Source organism: Heterodontus francisci, chromosome 19, assembly GCF_036365525.1.
Source record: "Heterodontus francisci isolate sHetFra1 chromosome 19, sHetFra1.hap1, whole genome shotgun sequence".
Taxonomy (NCBI): Eukaryota; Metazoa; Chordata; class Chondrichthyes; order Heterodontiformes; family Heterodontidae; genus Heterodontus; species Heterodontus francisci.
This window is the reverse complement of record NC_090389.1, coordinates 71,738,237-71,752,371: the sequence shown is the minus strand read 5'-3', so window position 1 is coordinate 71,752,371 and position 14,135 is coordinate 71,738,237. Positions and strand designations below refer to the sequence as shown.

The following is a 14,135-nucleotide window of genomic DNA, read 5'->3' as shown; positions in this document are numbered from 1 at the left end:
TAATTTTCTACTTCTGTTATTTAGTGATCACTGAACAGAAAGGAGACAGACCCAGGCTGTTTTTAAGGTGGCACCTTTCAGTATTTCTACCTGAAGGCAGTTTACAGCCTGGCTGGAGCTGATGGAATTCTTCCAGCACACCCCAATCTCAATTGCATACAAAGCCAACTCTAATTACTAGGCTACTTGTTGGTGTGAATAGTACATGAATTAATAGATGATATCAGTAACATTAACGGCAGCATTTTAAACCAGTTTAATCTCTTTTTCTTTCATCACCTCATTTTCACCATGGAGACTAAAGCAAGTAAAAATCTAACAGTTGTCGCCAGTGTCTGCGTATTTACTGTGAAGACGTTTCTCAGTACAGCTGGAGGAAGTCTGTTCAAACCCCTTCAGTGGCCCACCATATGGTTAGAAGGTGAAGAATTGTGCAGCCGATTACTTTAACTTTGCAGATGGTACATTGTTACATGTATTGCATGTACACAATGTCCTATATTAAATGTATTGTGTTTTACAGTAATTCAAAGGGAACCAACATAGTATAGGGGAGAGGTGCGCAAGCCCTTTGTCTTTTTAGATTGCATAGGTCCATATCGTGGATTCTCAGGAACCATGTATGAAGTTTAAACTAAAATTCCATTCTCTCAAGTTGTTAATTCAAACCCATCTTGGGTGTTTAAATTTAGGATCTAGGTGCCAAGAAAAGTATTTTCCAAACAGCCAGCCCCAAAATTCAAACAGGACAATCAGCCAATACAAAATAATTGGAAGTAAGACTGTGGGCTTCAGCTCACAGGCTGGAGTTGGATAGCTTGAGCATAGAGGATTTCTGCTTGCAAACTCTTTTATTCCATGGCAGTGCACTATGAAAAATCAGCAAGTAATGTAATTTGAACATTAGGAAAGCATTCATGGTGTATATCTAGAAAGTCTTTTTAATTGTTTTGGATTTAACCCTACTCATGCATTTATCAATCTATCTATCTTGGAAAAATTCAGTTGGAGGCCCCTATTGCGATCTGATTGTTCTGATGGAATCAAGGTCCACACTCTGTTCCTATTGTGATCATTTGGACTGTGCGATTCATGCAGCATTTGCTGCTTTTGTTTTTTCCAGTAGTCTAATTGTTCTTGCCTTGCTACTTCCTCCTGTCTTGATGTCATCAGCCTCATGTCCCCTTTCAGAACCACTAAGCTCCAGTGTAGAGGGAGGGAATGTGACTTGCTTTTGCGTTCCATTCTGTTCCTGGCCTCCTGTTCAACCTCTCTCTCCCAACTTGCTCCTCTCTTCCTATCAGGAAAGACACCTTCTGATTCCAGCCCAGGCAAGTCCAGCTCTCAGGTCCTCTGGGGACTGTGTGTACAAAGGCCAAAGTGAGTGCAAAGCCTTGCCATCAACTCTGCAGGAGACCCACAAGTAGCTATGTGTATGAATGCTCAGTTATCTCTCCTCCTTTACTCATTTCATTTGTTTTGAGCTTCACTTAAGGATCTCAAATAAAAAAAGTCTGTTGCAAATAATTATGTAATGCATTTTAAGGATTTAGTATTTCTAATTAATGCCCAATTTTATGGTTGTATTTTCTTGAATTTTCAGTATGTTGTAAAGAAGCTGAATCTAAGAAGTGCTTCCAGCCGTGAGCGCAAGGCAGCAGAACAGGAAGCCCAGCTTCTATCCCAACTGCGACATCCCAACATTGTCACCTACAGAGAGTCATGGGAAGGGGATGATGGACTTTTATACATTGTGATGGGTTACTGTGAAGGTGGGGATTTGTATCACAAGCTGAAGGAACAGAAGGGCAGATTGCTTCCAGAATGTCAGGTCGTGGAGTGGTTTGTCCAGATTGCCATGGCTTTACAGGTACAATTCTATCGAGGAACAAAGAAATAAGACAATTAAAAAGAGCAAAATGTAACACCACACTGCAGTTACTATGTTCACTGTTACTTGAATATGAGTTTTCCATTTTAATATGTTGTTGGCTAAGCCATAAACCATGTAAAAACCTGAATGATGAAATATACATTCAGCAGCCATCCTTTGGATTTTTCCCCACTGGTATTTCATGCTAATTTGATATGAGAAGATTATATAACTTCCTTAAGGCAACATTTATTGAGTTTGTCAATAAGTATGTCAATGGGTGTGAAAATCCACCATTCAAATAACTAAATCATAAAAATGCAAACTCCAAATTTGTCAGTGTGTTAAGATAGATATGGGTGTTCGTCCACCAGTTTAGGATTGTTCTGCATGTTTTCTGGAAAATGGAAATTACAATTTTTGTGTTAGTAAATTCTCTGACTTATTCTTAATGCACAGCTGGGATTTTGTCCAGCACACTGCACTCGGGTAAAACATAAAGGGGAAAGGTCCAGATGTTTGTGGCTTGAATGTGATAAGTAGTTATGCGATACCTGTGATACTTATGCGATAACAGTTGGAATGAAAACCATTTTATTGTGAGGTGAATGTATATTTAATGAGATCTGTGAATGTTTTGTTACAGTATTTACATGAAAAACATATCCTGCACAGAGATCTTAAAACTCAAAACATCTTCCTAACAAAAACAAACATCATTAAAGTTGGAGACTTGGGCATAGCCAGAGTGTTGGAGAACCAACATGATATGGCCAGTACTCTCATTGGAACACCATATTACATGAGTCCTGAACTCTTCTGTAATAAACCTTACAACTATAAGGTAGAGTACTACTGTATAACTTTATTGTGCTTTTTGTTAGGTCAGCTTTATATTATAGGTTAAGTATACTTTTTTCCTGTTTCAACACACCTTTACTACACATGGGGCTGGATCATCTTCTCCTCCCAACAGCAGGTTTCATGGTGGGGGAGGGGGGGTGCGGTGCAGAGAATCGGACCAGCAGCAACTGCCATGGAACCCGACACCAGGATTGCCGGTTTCGATTCTCCCAGGGGCAGGTTAAGCCGACGATGGCCGTCCTGCCCTGAGGCCAAATAAGGGCCTCTTTCCCCCGCTGCTGGGATCTTACCAGTGGCAGGGTGGCCTCCGCCATGTGGGGATGATATCTAGAAAAATGAGGCAGCCTCCCTGTGGGCTTGGAGCAGGGGGGCCCATCCTCCGTGGGTGATATGTGGCCTATGGAGGACCCCCACTGGGAACCATTTCGTCCCTCAGGACCCCACTCCCCCTGGATCGAACGCCCCCCCCCCCCCCCCCAGCCCCCTTGCTGGGGTCTTCCTGACTAGCCCCAATGACCCTGCCTCAACTACCTGTGTTCTGGGGTTCCAGTGCTGGGCCTGGGTCCGAAGCCTCTGCAGTACCAGCCATAGCCACTGCCACCCGGTGGCGCTGTCCGTACTGCTGAGCTGCTGGCTCTGTGATTGGCCAGATGCTCTTGGAGCAGGATACCTGTCCCTATTAAGTCTATAAAGGGACAGGGATCCCCCCTCCTTAAACTTTTACCCCCAAAAGACTGAAGGACCATTCCGGGGGGCTGTAAAATGCAGAGGCAGGGTTCCCCCTGACTTTTTGGCTGGGAGCCTCGCCTCCTGCATAAAATCCAGCCCCATGGTGTGTGCTTTTTTTTCTCCTTTAATATTGTCTTAGGCTTGGGCAGTGGTTGTTATGTAATACCTAATCTATGTAGCCATTTTTATGTATGAACCTGAACAGTTCTAGGAGGCTACGCAACTCCAACTCACAGTGACTCTAACTCTGTCCTTACCTGGCATCCACACACGTGCACTTGCAGTTGGCATTGCTGGATAGAGAACGGGAACCCAGTTTTTTTTCTATTTTCCATAAACCAGGGCATTCTGAGACTAATTGTAGCTAAACTCCAATCAGATATCATGTCTTAGTTTAGGGATTAAACTTGGAATTTTCCTGCAGTTCAGTGACTCAATAGCCCCCAATATTTAATGGAGCACGATTTCCAAGCTGGAAGTTGGATTTCTGGTAGGAATTTATCCAATTGCATGGACTTTTAACAAGTTCCCCACCTGGAAGCCAGCCTGATTGACAGGCTTGGTTGCCTGTTGGGTGGGGAACGCTGCAGCACAGGCACAGCCCATGAGAAGATAGGTTCGCTGCTGCTGGGGTGGAGATTGGGGAAGTGAGTCCAGCATGGTTTGGAGGGTCAGGGGTGATCACAGGGGATCAGAGAGAGAGTGGGACAGAGATGGGGAGTCTGGGGGGGGGGGGGGGGTGCGGGTGCAGGAGGTCCGATTTTTGATGGGTGTAGTAATTTCAGTTGGCTGGGGGTCTAAACATACGAAGTGGGAAACAGGTTTGCTTGGGCAGCTAGGGGAAGCACTTTTGCTATTCCTAACCCACAAGCTGTGCTGGAAAAATCATGAACCTGTTCCATCTAGCAGTCTTCACCTCCTTCTAGCCGCCGGGTTTCCTAAAACCTCGGAAACCCAGCCGGTCAGCATCAAAACTGGAAGAGAGATTAATTCTGCAGCACAAAGCCTCATCAAGATTTTTAAGTAAGCGCCCACCTCCTGGGATCAGGTTGATTTTGCTGGTTATTCTCTGGACAGTGTGCCATTAAGTGAAGCTTTAAACAATTATGGGTAACATTAAAGCCGATCTTCATAGTAAAGCTGTGAAAGACTAAGAACTGTAGTAACAATACTGTCTGTCTTGTAAGCCTTTCTTTGTTTTTCTGTACAGTCTGACGTTTGGGCCCTTGGTTGTTGTGCATTTGAAATGGCAACATTGAAACATGCCTTTAATGCCAAGGATATGAACTCCTTGGTTTTCAAGATTATTGAAGGAAAGGTAATGTACATTCCATGACATTTTTCTGCTTTTCTATTAACCTAATCAAGTGCTTTACTCAGTTTACCAGTACGCAGCGATTCAAGAAGGCCTTCTCAAGGACAACTAGGGATGGGCAATAAATGCCGGTCTTGCCAGCAGCTCCCACATCCTGAGAATGAATAAGTAGTGTATTAAAGAAAGAACTTGCTCATATGTTGGTCACTGATAAAAGACACTAATATGGATAAGAGTCATAGAGTTATACAGCACAGAAACAGGCCCTTCAGCCCACCGTGTCCGTGCCAGCCATCAAGCCTATATATTCTAATCCCAATTTCCAGCACTTGGCCCGTAGCCTTGATTGCTATGGCGTTTCAAGTGCTCATCTAAATATTTCTTAAGTGCTGTGAGGGTGCTGCCTCTACCACCCCTTCAGGCAGTGTGTTCCAGATACCAATCACCCTCTGGGTGAAAAAGCTTTTCCTCACATCCCCTCTAAACCTCCTACCCCTTACCTTAAACCTATGCCCCCTGGTTATTGACACCTTCGCTAAGGGAAAAAGTTTCTTCCTATCTACCCTATCTATGCCCCTCATAATTTTGTATTCCTCAATCAGGTCTCCCCCTCAGCCTTCTCTGCTCTAAGGAAAACAACCCTAGTCTATCCAGTCTCTCTTCATAGCTGAAATGCACCAGCTCAAGCAACATCCTGGTGAATCTCCTCTGCACCCTCTCCAGTGCAATCACATCCTTCCTATAGTGTGGCGGCCAGAAATGTACACAGTACTCCAGCTGTGGGCTAACTAGCGTTTTATACAGCTCCATCATAACCTTCTTGCTCTTAGATTCTATGCCTAACCTCCCTGCTTTTATATTCTACGCATAACCTCCCTGCTCTTATGTTCTATGCATAACCTCCCTGCTCTTATATTCTATGCTTAACCTCCCTGCTCTTACATTCTATGCTTTGAGAAACAAATGAAAAGTCATGAAATTACAACATTTTTAAGCATTGCAAGATTAGAATAAGGTTATTTATAATTAGTATCCTTATCGATAAAAAATCTGCAGTTCCTGTTCATGAGTGATTTATATTTCAGTAGTTTCAGTCTAGTTGGCTGTAGATAGAATATAGAGGAAAATACATGTATAGATTTATAATTTGCTGCTTTGAGAGGCACAGGATTGGGGTTAGAAATGAAAGTGTCTTACTAGTGCAGTGAAAATTGTTTTTGAAAGTATTGTTCAGTATGCCTTTGAAGTATGTTGCTGAGAAGTAATGATGAGTGTTAATGCAAAGAAAAGTAATATTTTCTAACTTTAAAAGCAGTATGGTAACCAAAGAATTATATACAGTCTGCAGAGAAACCATTGTACCAAAGCAAAGTGTAGACAGTTCAACATACTTTTAGTGCTACCAAAATGTAAATAGCCGTAGTGCAGCCGTGCCTTTGTACTGCAGTCAGAACTCTTTTCAAGCCTTGGCTTCTGTCTTTTAAAATCTTTTGGGTCCTCATGCAGCCTTTTACAGTTAATTGAGCTGTTGTGGAGGATTGGAGATGCCGCCATTGGCTGATTTATCCAAGAGTACTTCTTTGTGGACTCACCTGACCACTAATGATGGCCTGGTCAGAAACTTTGACGTTTGGGAAAATCAGAAAAAAGAAGTAAATTTGCGACCTCACACTAGATACAACAGCATTTTGTTGCACCATGAGCCCACTTTATTAATATTTTATTTTTAAATACTTGGTTTACATTGATGCAGCAAAATGTGATCACTGAAAAAAATGTATGAAATAAGTGAGAATACTAGCTTGAAACTGAGCATTAGAACTTGGAACATGCATGAGACTTTATATATTTAGAATAAAAGTGAAATTAAGACTTCTGCACAATATTGCTTTTTTGAACAATATCCATATCTATTGTGTAGCTGCCACCTATACCAAAGGAATACAGTGAACAGCTGGGAGTGTTAATAAGTAGCATGTTGAGTAGAAGGCCTGAGGAACGACCAGATGTAAAAACCGTTCTCAGGAAGTCATACATCAAGAGTCATATTGCCTTGTTCTTGGAAGCCACAAAAGCGTAGGTATATTTGGTAACTAATGTAAAATAATTGTTGAATTAAATCTTTATCAAATTAACTACACAATTACTTTTTCTCTACATTGATAGATACAATAGATTCGGAGTGAAGATAACCATAGCAATCTTTATTTTCGATCAGTAGCAAACTGCTATGAGTCCTAGTAGACTTGATGCAAAAAATGTTCAACCAATGCAGAGCAGCAGTGAACAAAGCCAATGGAATGTTGAATTACATAGTCAAAACAGTTGAGTATCAGTCAAAGGAAGTCTTGATCAAACTGCACAACGCTCTGTTTAGATCGCACCTTGAATACTGTGGACAGGATTTTATCCTGCCCTTGGAGATGGGAACGGAGGGAGGGGGCACACCGGATGGTAAGGGCTGGCATCGTGCAGCATGTCCAACATTGTCCAGCCCTCATGCCATTTTGTGCGCAGCAGGGAAGTTGGAGGATGGCCCTCCCACCCAAGGCCAACTAAGCCAATTAATGGCCATTTAAGGGCAGCTTCCTACCTCTGCTCTGATTTTATCAACATCGGAGGGGTCCGCCACCGTGTGGAGCTTTTGGTGGGGAGGTCCCCCCTCTGGGAGTAATCCATGGCCCACGGTGGGACCCCCACCACCCCCCCCCCGCCCGGCGTTGATGGCCACCCCTTGCTAAGACTCCACTCTCATCAGCCCCCCCACCCCCTCGCCAAGGTATGCATGACTGGCCACGGTGACCCCAGCCCCACTTACCTGCATCCCGGGGTCACCAACATCTTTGCCACTCCAGGCCTCCTGCAACACTGGGAGTGCCACCACACTGGCCCTCAGATTGGCCGGCAGCTCTGGAGGCGGAAGCTGGTCCCTTAAAAGGATGGCGTTCCCAACGCCGGGCATTTAATTGCCTGTCCACCGTGGAATTCCACCAGGGGCCCAACAGTGGGCTGAGGCAGGGTCCCCCCCCCTAACCCCCCCCCTAACCCCCCCCCACAGTCTTCCAGGCCGTCACTGGGATAAATTCCAGCCTTGTGTCCAGTTCTGGTTGCCAAACACAAGAGGGGTGTTCACGTACTGGAGACAGTCTGTGAGACTGATCCTTAGTGTCAAATGTCTGAGTTATGAGGAAAGACTGGAGAAACATGAGCCGTATGTAAAAGAGTTGTCAGCAAGGTGATCTCACAAAAGTATATAAGACAACTAAAGGAATGGAAAAGTTCAGTCTAGAATATTACTTTAAATAAATTGCTAGAGTGCAGGAAGGGGACAGATTCAAGCTGGTAAAGATAAATTTGTGACTGATGTCGGGAAATTCTTCTTAACACAGAATAATCAACATATAAAACATATATAGTCTCATAATCAACAATAAACTTTCAGGTTGTGTAGAGGTGAAAACCTTGGATGCATTTAAGACACAATTGGATACTGAAATGGGAAGATTTTAGGCTCTTTCTGGGTGGTTGAATTTATACAGGACAAAGGGCCATTCTCATCCATAACTATCTTGTGATGTTGTGATTGTTTCTGGTGCACAGTTGTTGACATGATTTGTAATACTATTTTTATATGTTGTAGGAAAGCTATAAAAACACGCAAGAAAACCTCTTTAGATTCTAGACCCATTAATTCCTGCACTGTGACATTAAAGCACCAATCAGACCGTGAATCTGGGGTCCCTTTGCAGGACATGCATCCCACCAGGAAATATATAAAGGTCAGACTTCTAAGTACTGAGTAGTGTCCTGATGAAGATTTATGGTATTTTTTTCAGTTGAATATTTTAATGAGTCTAATTATTCTATGCACCAATATGTTTTATAAGGAAGAAAATGCAACCCAGAAAGGCAAGCTGATTGATGTGGCCTGTAGTAATCAGCCAAAAGAAAATTATTCAGATGTTTCTCACCAAGCTTTGAACGGCACTACAAACTCTGTAGCTACAATAAGCAAGGTGAATGTTGATATCGTGCATGGAGCTGAAAGAAGAAACTCTAATTATGGCAGTACAACGAGGGATGAACCTTTAACGCACTTAAAAGACTGTCTTAATGCAGAAACCAAAATACTTGCCAGCAGTGCTCAGACTGACAATACTGGATTACACAACGGTGTAATGCTGGAAGGAAAAGCTGAAAACGCTAATAACCAGATCTTAGCTAAACTGTCTGATGACAAGGATGACACCCTTAAACTGCTTCAGCCTGTCTTTAAGGAAGTGCAGTCACCTGAGGTGCAGGTAGGAAGTAGTTACAATTCAGAAAGCTCACAGCCATTTACTGTGTTGATGTAATTGTGTGTGTGTGTGTATGTGCGTGCAATTTTATCAACAAGCTCTACACTTCAGTATTCTGATTTATTCTTTAATTTCTACACATTCTTTAGGTTAATACATTTTATTAAGTATTGCACACCAAAATTTATTAATTATAAGGATTAAAATACCAGATAAAGAGCAAATGTTCACAAATAACTGGATCTGAATAAGTGTTGCAAGTAAAAGAGCTTGCATTAATTTTGGATGCTGAATGGTGTGCTAGACACAATTGACAGGTTCATTTGACTTTTGATTTTAAGGAAAATGTAACCTATTAATAAATAAAACTTGTTAATGTGCTCTGGGGAAACAAAATCTTATTGTCAGCGCTATGCTGCTTCACTAGGGTCATTTTGAAGTAATCTCTGATAATTGCATCAGTCACAAGTAGGGATACATATAGCAATCTCAGTATGGTTTCTAATGGATTCTATGGGACTGTCTGCATTCTAAGAGATCACTGAGTGAGGTGAACAGTGTAACGGTGGTGTAAGTACATAAGAGGCTGAGACTGTGTGGCCATCAAGGTAAAGTAGGAGAGATTTAACTGGTATTTTTATTGTTCTGACAGGAGAGTTTTGACTCTACAGAAAAACTGCTGCAACCATTTGTATCTGTTGGAATAACAGTAAGTATATTCTGTGCCATAAATGACTCTATGGGCTGAATTGGCGGCGAGCTTTAAAGAAGGCGCACGCGCAACTTGTGCGCCGCTGAGCCCCCGCAATTATTATGTATGGGGACTCATTCAAATAGAAGGGGTGGAACAGCCGCCCCCGATGACGTAGAGGGGGCGGCCACTCCGACCCCGGCAGCGGCATCTGGCCCCACCGCACAGGTGCTGCAGCCATTTTTAAAGGGCTTCAAGCCTTTCAGGTGCATTTACATTTTGAAAGGTACATTCATTTGCCATTGAGTTTCCAATGTTCAATAAAAGATGACAGCCCCCCAGCCCCCATGACCACACATTTTATTTTGGTGTCTTTCCCACCAAAGAAAACTTTATTCCCAACACGACCTTTTACCCCCTAACTTTGTCACCTTTGCCCTTCAGCCTCTTCCCACCATCCCCTCAGCCAATGGAATAAGTTTTCTCTGTTTCCCCCCCCAACCGTCGACCTGAAAATTAAACTCCTCTCCCCTCCCTACCAGTGTCTTGCCCTGAATCCCCAAACGGGGATCGGAAGGCATGGGACTTCCGGCCACAAGCTTGGGACGGCCGTCCGGTCCAGGTAAGCTCATTTACATGTATTTGCATTAATTTTATTAGGGAAATGAAGGCTCCGCTGCCATGCGGCAGTGGGGGGGAGGCGGGTGGGGGGAGGGGTGGGGACCGCACAGAGACCTCGCCACCACCGGTAAAATTTGGCGGGGCCTTCTTGGGATCGGGGGTGGAGGCGGGCCTTGACCGGAAGAATTTTCCGGTCCCTCCCGCCACGACCCACGACGTTAGAGGTCTGGTAAAATCCGTCCTTATGACTCTTATTTATTTCTGGTAAAAATAGGGTTTCAAGGATGCAACGTCATAATCCACCAGATAAATTGTACATTTGGATGAAAATATTACATAGAAAGCACAGCTCAGAAATAGACCGTTTGTCCCAATTGCTCCTTGCCGGTGTTGATGCTCCACACAAGCTTTTTCATACCCCTTTTCATCTAACCCTATCACCATTGTGATTGCAACAGCTTCATTTGTGTTCTCTTTGTCAACTAATCAAACGTCACATAGTTATAAAGTAGGCCATATTTCACCTATAGACAGTTAACAGTCATCTTGATCTATCTGAATGAATGGGTGTGAATGGAGACGTCTTTGAATCTTAAGAACATATTGTAAAAGACAAGACAGTGGCTGAGGTGTTGAAAACCCAATACCTGTGATATGCGCTATAACAAATGAAAATCACACCAGTGACAGACTTGCAACATCATTGTGGCAAAACTTACAAAAATCCGCCCAGGTTTATTTCAGTCAGGAGTAGACCAAGACAGAGGGGTAGTGAAAATTATTTGCATATACTCCTAAATATTTGCGCACCACCCCTGATTTGCTTTCGAACTTCTAAAATTAAGTGTACCTGCATTTTCTATCATGTCATTGGAATTTACAACCAGTACATGTCTTTGTCATACTGAGATTGATATATTTTTTTATTCTCCAGAATGAATTGGAATTGGTAACTTGGCTAAGTATGTAATTCCTGAAACTTTAATGAGAATTAAACATCTGGAAATATTATCTTCTAAGCATTTTGAATGCTGAAAGTAGAACTCAGGAAATCTACAGAGCCATGGAATATATGATAATTACAAAGTAACACTTGTTTGGATGTTAACATGTTGGAGTCGGCATTCCATGGGAATGATGTCGTCCAATGGTTCACTCCATCTTCTTAGGCTTAAAAGTAAACAGTGAAATATCTGTAAACCTGTTCTTCCCAAGCATCCTACACTTGGAGGGACAGGACTGGCAGCTCAATATTCCCGGGTATAGAATCTTCAGGCGCGACAGGGGAGGGGATAAAAGAGAGGTGGCATTGCACTGTTGATCAAAGAGTCAATTACTGCAGTAGGAAAGATGACAACTTAGAAGGTTCCTCAAATTAGGTCATTTGGGTAGAACTTAAAAACAAAAAGGGGGCAATCATTTGGCTGGGAGTGTACTACAGGCCTCCAAACAGTCAGGAAGACATAGAGGAGCAGATATGTAGGCAAATCTCTCAGAGGTGCAAAAATAACAGGATAATAATAGTAGGGGATTTCAACTTCCCCAATATTAACTGGGATAGTCTTAGTGCAAAAGGCTTAAAAGGGGCGGAATTCTTAAAATGCATACAGGAGAGCTTTTTGAGCCAGTATGTAGAAAGTCCTACAAAGGAATTACAGTACTGGACCTAATCCTAGGGAATGAAGCCGGTCAAGTGGTTGAAGTGTCAGTGGGGGAGTATTTCGGGGATAGTGACCATAACTCTGTAAGATTTAAGGTAGTTATGGAAAAGGACAAAGATGGACCAGAAATAAAGGTACTGAATTGGGGGAAGGCCGATTTCAATATGATAAAACAGCATCTGGCCAAAGTGGACTGGGAGCAGCTACCTGTTGGAAAGTCTACATGCCACCAGTGGGAGTCATTCAAAGAGGAAATAGTGAGAGTCCAGAACCAACATGTACCTGTTAAGGTGAAGGGTGGGACTAACAGGCCCAGGGAACCTTGGATGTCAAGGGATATAGAGCATTGGATCAGGAAAAAAAAGGAGACTTACAGCAGATCCCAAACACTGAAAACAGCGGAAGCACTAGAGGAGTATAGAAAGTGTAGGGTGGCACTTAAAAATGTAATTAGGAAAGCGAAGAGGGGGCATGAAAAAAAAATTGGTAGGCAAGATAAAGGAAAGTCCCAAGGCGTTTTGTTTAGTTTAGTTTAGTTTAGATATACAGCACTGAAACAGGCCCTTCGGCCCACCGAGTCTGTGCCGACCATCAACCACCCATTTATACTAATCCTACACTAATCCCATATTCCTGCCATATCCTCACCTGTCCCTCTATTTCCCTACCACCTACCTATACTAGGGGCAATTTATAATGGCCAATTTACCTACCAACCTGCAAGTCTTTTGGCTTGTGGGAGGAAACCGGAGCACCCGGAGAAAACCCACGCAGACACAGGGAGAACTTGCAAACTCCGCACATATATTAGGGTAAGAGGATAACCAGGGAAAGAGTAGGGCCCAGTAGGGACCAACGTGGCAATCTTTGTGTGGAGCCGGGGGAAATGTGAGGTTTTAAATGGTTACTTTTCATCGGTGTTCACTATGGAGAAGGACAATTTAGGTATAGAGATCAGGGAGGGGAATTGTGATATACTTGAACATATTAGCATTGAAAGGGAGGAAATATTAGCTGTTTTAGCGGGCTTAAAAATGGATAAATCCTCAGGCCCAGATGAGATGTATCCGAGGCTGTTATGTGAGGCAAGGGAGGAGATAGCAGGGGCTTTGACACAAATTTTCAAATCCTCTCTGGCCACAGGAGAGGTACCAGAGGACTGTAAGACAGCGAATGTGGTACCATTATTCAAGAAGGGTAGCAGGGATAAACCAGGTAATTACAGGCCGGTGAGTCTAACATCAGTGGTTGGGAAAATATTGGAAAAAATTCTGAGGAACAGGATTAATCTCCACTTGGAGAGGCAGGGATTAATCAGGGATAGTCAGCATGGCTTTGTCAGGGGGAGATTGTGTCTAGCTAACTTGATTGAATTTTTCGAGGAGGTGACTAGATGTGTCGATGAGGGTAAAGCAGTAATGTAGTATACATGGATTTCAGTAAGGCTTTGGATAAGGTCCCGCATGGGAGATTGGTTAAGAAGGTAAGAGCCCATGGGATCCAGGGCAATTTGGCAAATTGGATCCAAAATTGGCTTAGTGGCAGGAGGCAGAGGGTAATGGTCGAGGGCTGTTTTTGCGATTGGAAACCTGTGACCAGTGGTGTACCACAGGGATCAGTGCTGGGACACTTGCTGTTTGTAGTGTACATTAATGATTTAGACATGAATATAGGAGGTATGATCAGTAAGTTTGCAGATGACACAAAAATTGGTGGTGTTGTAAATAGTGAGGAGGAAATCCTTAGATTACAGGGAGATATAGATGGGTGGAATAGTGGCAAATGGAATTTAATCCTGAAAAGTGTGAGGTAATGCATTTTGGGAGGACTAACAAGGCAAGGGAATACACAATGGATGGTAGGACACTAGGAAGTACAGAAAGTCAGAGGGACCTTGGTGTACTTGTCCATAGATCACTGAAGGCAGCAGCACAGGTAGATAAGGTGGTTAGGAAGGCATATGGGATACTTGCCTTTATTAGCCGAGGCATAGAATATAAGAACAGGGAGGTTATGATGGAGCTATATAAAACGCTAGTTCGGCCACAGCTGCAGTACTGTGTACAGTTCTGGTCACCACTGT

General features: G+C 43.1%; 1 protein-coding gene across 2 annotated transcripts in view; it reads left to right on the top strand.

Moving 5' to 3' along the window:
• Positions 1 to 14,135, top strand: part of nek4 (NIMA-related kinase 4) — a 63,476-nt gene that overhangs the window by 18,488 nt on the left and 30,853 nt on the right. For both annotated transcript variants that reach the window (XM_068051916.1, XM_068051915.1), the window contains exons 2-8: positions 1,604 to 1,870; positions 2,520 to 2,717; positions 4,677 to 4,784; positions 6,703 to 6,857; positions 8,422 to 8,560; positions 8,669 to 9,082; positions 9,732 to 9,788. In XM_068051916.1, the coding sequence (XP_067908017.1) occupies positions 1,604 to 1,870; positions 2,520 to 2,717; positions 4,677 to 4,784; positions 6,703 to 6,857; positions 8,422 to 8,560; positions 8,669 to 9,082; positions 9,732 to 9,788 (1,338 nt within the window). The remainder of the gene's footprint in view (positions 1 to 1,603; positions 1,871 to 2,519; positions 2,718 to 4,676; positions 4,785 to 6,702; positions 6,858 to 8,421; positions 8,561 to 8,668; positions 9,083 to 9,731; positions 9,789 to 14,135) is intronic.